Below are 7,203 nucleotides of genomic sequence, written 5' to 3' on the forward strand. Positions count from 1 at the left end.
AATCTGAACATTTCCCTTGAGAGGGACAAGTTTGGGAAGTGGTATAAGGCGTCATTCCAGTGCAGCGAGATCGAGGTCATGGAGCGATTCGACAGCATTCTACGGCATGATTCTTCGAAAAGAGAGAGCCTCAATGATCTTGGACATTCGAGGTCGGCGTCGCTTGACGACGGCAGCAGCTCCGGCCAGCCACAATCTGAGGTGTCAACCGATAGCTTTCGCCTCCATGGAGACCCTTTGCGGACCAGAAAGCGAAGCCTAGAAATCAACGATTCTAATCTTTCGGAACTAATTCGCGTCTCTCGAAATATACTGTCCGCATTCCTGCCTCACGACGGAGGAATCGTTTCACATCCGTTGTATAGACGCTTCTGGGGCTCGGTCGACTCGATCTTGAGGGCAAGACGCATTCTTTCACACATCAATTTCTTTGCTAACGTTACATAGGGGCTCCGTTGGGCGATTGATATGTCTTATGAACAAGAAGACCAGCCTTGGTTTGTGTTGAAACCGAGCTCTGCCCCTGTCCCGCTCGAGGATTCATCCTACGAGAAAGACACGACGGCACTTTCTCGATGCCAGCAATGCGACATTGAAAAAGGGTACCAGTCGCCAGATGACGCCCTCGACCACTGGCACGAACACCATGCCAACAGCGCATGCCCCCAACGAGCCAAACAAGGCAGGCCCTTCGACGACCCTTGTTTCGTCCGGATCTACCAAATAGTCCTCGATACCAACGACCGCCCGAGCAATACAGGGCTCAGGAGCTCAGCGTTTGCAAGCAGTCTGGTCTTTCAATCCGACATGCAGGACTTGGTCGAGAGGGCAGATGAACTGCACAAGATGGTCACGAGCGTGGCTGGCTCGGACGACTTGGTCAATCAAAACGGCAACAGACCCCATCTCCCCAGCAGTCTGGTCGAGGCCTTTGAACGCATCGTCAGCCTATTTGTGCTGAAGGCCAAAGAGTTGTCCTGGCTGAACAGATTTGCCCTCAAGTCCGACCCAACATACGGCCGACATGCCCAACGACGTTTAGATCAACTCAGGAGAACCGGCGACGCTATCTCGGAACAGGCCCGGGGTCTTCTAAGCCGCGCCAAAGAGGACATCATGTTGTTGGGCACCAGCAAGCGCGACGTGGAGAGGATCGTCATAGCACCCATTGGGCCTGAATTCCTCGCGATGTCGCTGATCAGCAACCTGCAGAACAACATACTTATCCGTGGGACCGACAAGCGATTCGACCTCATCAACCATTACAGGAACCGCGCGGCCAGACTTCGGTTCGAAACCAACAGAAGACCCAAGAGAAATGCATTCGTGCAGATCCACGCCCTCGAGGAGGAGCTGGAAGCTCTTCAGATGGTGGTTGATTCGCAGCAAGAGCTCTGGAGGGCCCACCACAAGCTCTTCTCCCCCCTGACTTTCAAATGCCCGACCACCGATTGGTTTTACTACCGAGAGAGAAAGTCAATGTTCAGACTCGAGAGCAAAGGTGTCCGTAGGCAGCAAAGGCGGCTAGCTGAGCGCGAAAGAGCCCTCTGGATCCTGCGAAAGAGAACCCGGGCCCTGAGAGACGATACGAAGCAAAGGATCGAGATACTTGACGAGGGTCACGGGAGGGCGATTCGGGTTTTCACCATCGTGACGTTGTTTTTCCTGCCATTGTAAGCCATGCACGCGTCTTTCAACCTGTAACCCTAGAAGCTGACTATGCCCTCCAGGTCGTTCGTGACAAGCTTCTTCGGCATGAACACGACCGATGTCAGGGACACGAAGTATGACCAAAGGATCTTTTGGTCCACGGCCCTGCCTGTCACATTTGGGGTCATAGGGCTGGCGTTCATGTACGGCTACAAGTGGGATCTAGTCAGAGCATGGTTTTCCCGTACATTCAAGTCGACAGAACGACACGCAAACAGCTACATGGCAGCGCAGGAGCAAAAGCTTAGCTGGGTGACCACAGTGGACCAGAAAGACCCCTGGGTGCCAGGTCGTGGCGATCACAGTGTGAACGGCTGGAGAGAGCGAATGTCGTTTCTCTCCGTACAACGGCGGAGGAGAAAGAACAAAGTCCCGAGAAAAAAGACTGAAGATAGCTTGTTTCGTCCGTGAGCAAATTTTCCAATATCTTCTTAAAAGTAACGAACATGTCAATATGCTCAGGGTATCACATCAATATATCTCGCAACTACGATGATAGCACAAGACAATCACTGTATTGTGAGGAACATAGAATCTCTTCATCTTAGTTCAATTTACTTACCTAGGTAGGCAAATGCTGTTTCGTCTCTTGACCATATTGCGTGGTAGAATAGATGGACTCTGGCTTACTGAACTCAATAGGCGTCACAGACGTTAAACAACATACACATTCCCTGGAAATAGTACAATCAATCCACCGCTAATCAAAAAGTTTAGCTATCTCATCTGGTAAGGCTACATTGCATGAACTCCAACGTTGACATCGTCGCCCGCCAAGCTTCAACCACGACCGCGAAAAAGCTGATATCATCCAAAAAAAAACATACAACACCGGGCATTCGCCAGTCGTCACCGACCTGACTACTACTCCAGCCCTCACTGGCTTATCTATGGGAGAGCGGACGGGATCCCGAGTTCTCCAGTGGGTATGGTCGTATGTAATGGCAATGTGTTGTCAAGTCGTCTATGTAGTCTGGGAATGTGAAGGTGAGAAAACCCCACGGTACTTTTCGTTGTGCCGGTGCCACAGGAATTCTCACAGCATTCGACAAACCGAGGTCTGAGGGAAGCAGTTGTTTGTGTGATCATAATAAGTCATAGATATTCAGGCGTCTTATACGCCATGCTAGGTATGTATGCATCTACCCAAAACCCGTTTTGATGCCAAGAAGCCGCCTATAAAACTCCAAGCCCATTTTTATACTCCTAATTATGCACTGCTCCTTCTTCCCATTAACCTTGCTTCTCGTTCAGGTGTGAATCGCGCGTCTCTTCCACAGTCGGGGTTGACTGGATCTCATCACCCGTCTCCTTTTCTCTCGCGGACGATGACTCTGAGGCCTCGACGTCGTTGGCCATGATGCCTCCAGTGGATTCCTTGCCCTTGTGCTGGCCCTTGAAGTATCCGTGGATCTCTTCGGAGAACAGGTCGTGGTCCTCCCAGACCTCAGGCTCCTTCTCGCCTTGCTCCGCCTGTCTGTCCTCCCACTCCTTGCGCATGTCCTCGATCTGAGCCTTGTGGTCCTTCTCAGCGTCGTAGTACTTGCCAACACCGCGAATGCGCTCCCACAGACTGAGATGCTCGGGGTGGACGGCAACGCCGTGGTACTCAGACTCCCTGCCGCTGCGGATGTAGGTCCAACGGCGCTCCTGCTCCTTGAGATCGAGGCCAGTGGTGTCGGGAAGGAAGAGCCAGGTGAGAAGCATACCAGCCAGACCGAACCAGGGAACGACGTAGAACTTGGTCTGAGTATCAATGTAGTTGTACAGAACGGATGCGAGGAGGGCGCCGGCCTTTCCGATACAGGCAGAGAAACCGTGAGCACTGGCACGGATGGGGGTGGGGAACACCTCACCAGCCACCAGGAACGTAACGGAGTTGGGGCCGAACTGGTTGAAGAACGAGCTGATGAAGTACATGGCCTGGAAGGCCTTGATGCCGGCGGGGCTGGTGTAGTACTCGTATTTGAAGGCAGGGATGACGAACATGACGAAGCACATCAGGAATCCAACCTGCTGCATCATCTTGCGGCCGTAAAGCTTGTTGTCGATGAAAAGGGAGGCGAGGTAGTATCCGGCGAGGGAGACGACGACGTTGATCAAACTCCAAGTCCACTTGGTCAACAGGGAATCGGGGTTGCTGGAGATGACAGAGATAAACTGGCTCTGGAAGAGCTTGTTGCCGTAGAAGAACACATCGTTGCAGAACCAAGTACCGGCGGTGGCGAGCAGACGGCCACCAAAGTGACGGAAACAGTACTTGAGTGCGTTGATGTCGTAGCCAGTAACACCCTGCTTCTTCTTGGCAAGTGCGAGCTGCTGATTCGCACGAGGCATCTTCCAGATTCTGTAGTAGACAAGCCAGAGAGTGCCAATGGCGGGGAATGCGAAGGACAGGCGGAAAGTGTACTGAGCGGCAGTCTGCGAGTATGGCCCATCGCCGTAACCGCGGTTGAAAATAACGAGCAAAACGATAAGGACAACCTGGTTAACAAATTGTCCCCAGCCCTGCATCAGGAAAGCCATAGTGACCTTGCGGCCACGGTGAAGACGATCCTCGCGAGTAGAAAGGCGGCCGGCGGTAACTGAGTTCTCCATGGAGGAGGTAGCGGTGATGGGGTATTCGCCGCCAACACCGAAACCGTAGAAAAAGAGGGACCAGGCGTAGAAAATGACCCAGCCTTGGAGAGAGCTAGCCCAGCTTCCAGTCAAAAGCAGCAGACCGACGAACATGATGGCGGCGTCCTGAATAAGACCCCAACGACGGCCAATCCAGTCTCCGATGACCTGATGTGTTGTTAGACTTTGTCTGGGGGCAGGAAGAGCACAAATTACTTACACCGACGGCGGCCTGGCCAATCATGATTCCAACAATCTCGAGGTAAGTGACAGAGGCGACCCAATTCTGACTGCAGGCGGAATGCGACTTGCCCCAGCATTCAGGCCAGGCGGCAGCGAAAAGAGGCTCCAGGTTACCAATTGAGAAGAGGACATAACCCTCGAGACCGAGACCGGCACCAGGGAGAACAGCATTGCGGAAATACCAGCCAAGAGGCGAAAGAGGATCCTTCTTCATCATCTCGCCGGTGGCTTTAAGCTCCTTAGCGGCCTCATCGCGGTCGACCTTGCTGACGAAGCTGACACGCTGCCAGAAGGGTAGGTCGGCCCAGTAGGTACCCTCGGGAGTGTATGAATCGTCGGGGCGCGTAACGTGGCCGAAGATCTGGCGCTCGTACTCGGTGGTGTGCTCCCGGGGGTAATCCTCATGCTCCTGGCCCGTCTCGGGGCCGTGGGGCACGGGAATGACGCCGATGGGAGCGGAATGGCGTTGGTGATGGGTCGTCATTGTGAAAGACGATCGCTACCTTGGGTCGTAGGAGAGAATTGACTGAAGACGACCCGGGTGGCTTCGACAACAACGGCGCGCTGATGTCTCGCGGACAGGGCGGGCGGTAGGATATAGGTATGCAGATAGATGTGTTGCCGGGAGTTGCGGGGAGACAAAAGCAAAGCCTTGAGACGATGGGATGGAACCTCGACAACAAGGTTCACTGGTCAATGCTTCCTTGCTTTGCTAAAGAAAGCAGGCTCGGCAGGAAGGGGGTGGGAGGAGGAGAGGAGGTAGTTGGCCACGGCGAGAGGAGGAAAAGAGAGACGCGATCGAGGGGGGCCAAGAGGGACGGGAGCAGATATAAGCAAAGTAGATCCCGGGATGGGGGTGGGTTCTGCGTGTGTGTGTGTGTGTGTGTGTGTGTGTGTGTCTGTTCAGATGGGCATGTCTCTTGTCTCGCCTCACGAGTCCAGCAATATGGTCTTGGCCTGGTGGAAACTGGCGAACGCCGGCTCTAGCCAGTGTGCGTTGAGAATTGGATCCCGTGCTTGGCAGACAGCGGGCCAACGGTTCTGTGATGTGCCGACTGGTCCCCTGTTCTGGATGTCTGGTGTTGGATCGGCCGACTCGCAGTGTCGAATCTATTACCAGGTTGGGTGACCGAGGAGTCAGGCGGCTAGTCGTCAGAGATTGACAAAAGCAAGGTGATTTCCGAGAGATACAGGCGATAACAGTAAGTGAGATGTGTGTTAAGGCTTTGGGCTGGACAGAGACCAGAAAAAACCACCCGAATGGACGGGGGACATTGGAACGATGGCGGTCCATGTGGATGGATGTGGATGTGGATGAGCGGCGGTAGAGTGAGAATGAGGAGGGTGTGGCACTCCGCCCACTTACACCCCACTGGGGTTGGGCCGGGATCCATGACATGGCATGGGATGGCACTCAATGGCAAAAGGGCCAGAGGTAACGAGGATCACGAAGGGACCCTTTGGTTTTGGCTTGGTGCATGCTTGGCTTCGCGTCGCGGATGGACTCACGTCGGACGCGCGACTCCACATGGTAGTGTGATCAAGTGGACTAGAAGAGATCCAATCCAGGGCAGCTGGACCGGATGAGGTAGGAGGCGACACGACACCGTTGATGGCGCCCGGCAGCCAGTGAACGCCATAGCTCCAAAGGTTGACTCGGCGCGCCTTCCATGGACCGTCGACTGACACTATAGACGGACCGACCCCATCGGCACTCTCGCTGCGGCCGATGTTATGCTTTGACGGCTACGGAGAAAAACATCGATGCAGAGAAGTGGAAGAGGGACGGGGGAAAAAAAAAAGAATTAAAAAATAATGATACAGGGACTAGCTGCGGTTAACCCGAAAACGGCGGGGCGCACTAGCTTTACGTCACCTGGTTGGCCTTGCTTGACTTGACCTGACTTGACTTTTGACTTGCACTTGCACGGGCAGGAACGACAGACCACATCAACCTTAGGCAGGTAGGTGTCGACGTACAGATACCAGTCCAGGCACAGCATTGACGGTCTGTAAGCAATAGAAGCAAAGTATGAGGCAGCCTGCATCTCTCACCCGCCTTAGTAACCGCAATGACATCGATTGCCATTTCCTAGACCGAAGCTCACTTCACCTCGCCCGCAACCAAGCAACCAACAAGGCAAGGCAGTCCCCGTCAACATTCCTCCCTTTTATAAACCTCCCAGAATATACCCAGGCCACCCCAGATGCCATAGAGCCTCCTCCTGTCTCCAATTTCACCCAAACAATGGAATCCCATCCACGCCGCTCTCTCCGCCGGCCGAGGTCGACAGGTCGACACGGTGCTCGCCGGAACTGTCCTCCTGACTCGCCCCGCCAATTGCGGCTGCAGATAGAGACCGCCTTGCAGCAGAACATCCAAAAACAAATGGAAGGTGTCCTGCAGCAATGGTAGCTCGCCAAACAAAGTGTCACTGGCATTGACATTGGCATTCGCATTGGCATTGGCCTTCCAATGGGTCTGGCCGCTTTGCCCCCTCCTCCTCCTCCTCCTCCTCCTCCCTCTTTCCCTTCCCACCCCAGAAAAGTCGCCCTGCACGCGACGCACAGAGAAGGAAGAGAAGAAAAAAAAAAAAAAGGCCAGCTCCGGCCATCGAACCAATCAGCCCG

The 7,203-nt window shown here is 54.0% G+C and overlaps 2 protein-coding genes across 2 annotated transcripts; one reads left to right on the forward strand and one right to left on the reverse strand.

The window, feature by feature from the left end:
* Nucleotides 1-468: 468 nt before the first annotated feature.
* Nucleotides 469-2,121, forward strand: CGCS363_v009525 (uncharacterized protein; the record flags this gene model as incomplete). Its single annotated transcript, XM_036641374.1, has 2 exons — nt 469-1,673; nt 1,731-2,121. The coding sequence occupies 2 exons, from the start codon at nt 469-471 to the stop codon at nt 2,119-2,121; spliced, it is 1,596 nt and encodes a 531-aa protein (XP_036493481.1).
* Nucleotides 2,122-2,943: 822 nt separating this feature from the next.
* PHT1-6 (putative inorganic phosphate transporter 1-6) lies at nt 2,944-5,056 on the reverse strand (the record flags this gene model as incomplete). Its single annotated transcript, XM_036641375.1, has 2 exons — nt 2,944-4,497; nt 4,550-5,056. The coding sequence occupies 2 exons, from the start codon at nt 5,054-5,056 to the stop codon at nt 2,944-2,946; spliced, it is 2,061 nt and encodes a 686-aa protein (XP_036493473.1).
* Between the last annotated feature and the right edge of the window lie 2,147 nt (nt 5,057-7,203).

This window comes from Colletotrichum siamense (genome assembly GCF_013390195.1).
Source record: "Colletotrichum siamense strain Cg363 chromosome Unknown KSG_Cg363_contig06, whole genome shotgun sequence".
Lineage (NCBI taxonomy): Eukaryota > Fungi > Ascomycota > Sordariomycetes > Glomerellales > Glomerellaceae > Colletotrichum > Colletotrichum siamense.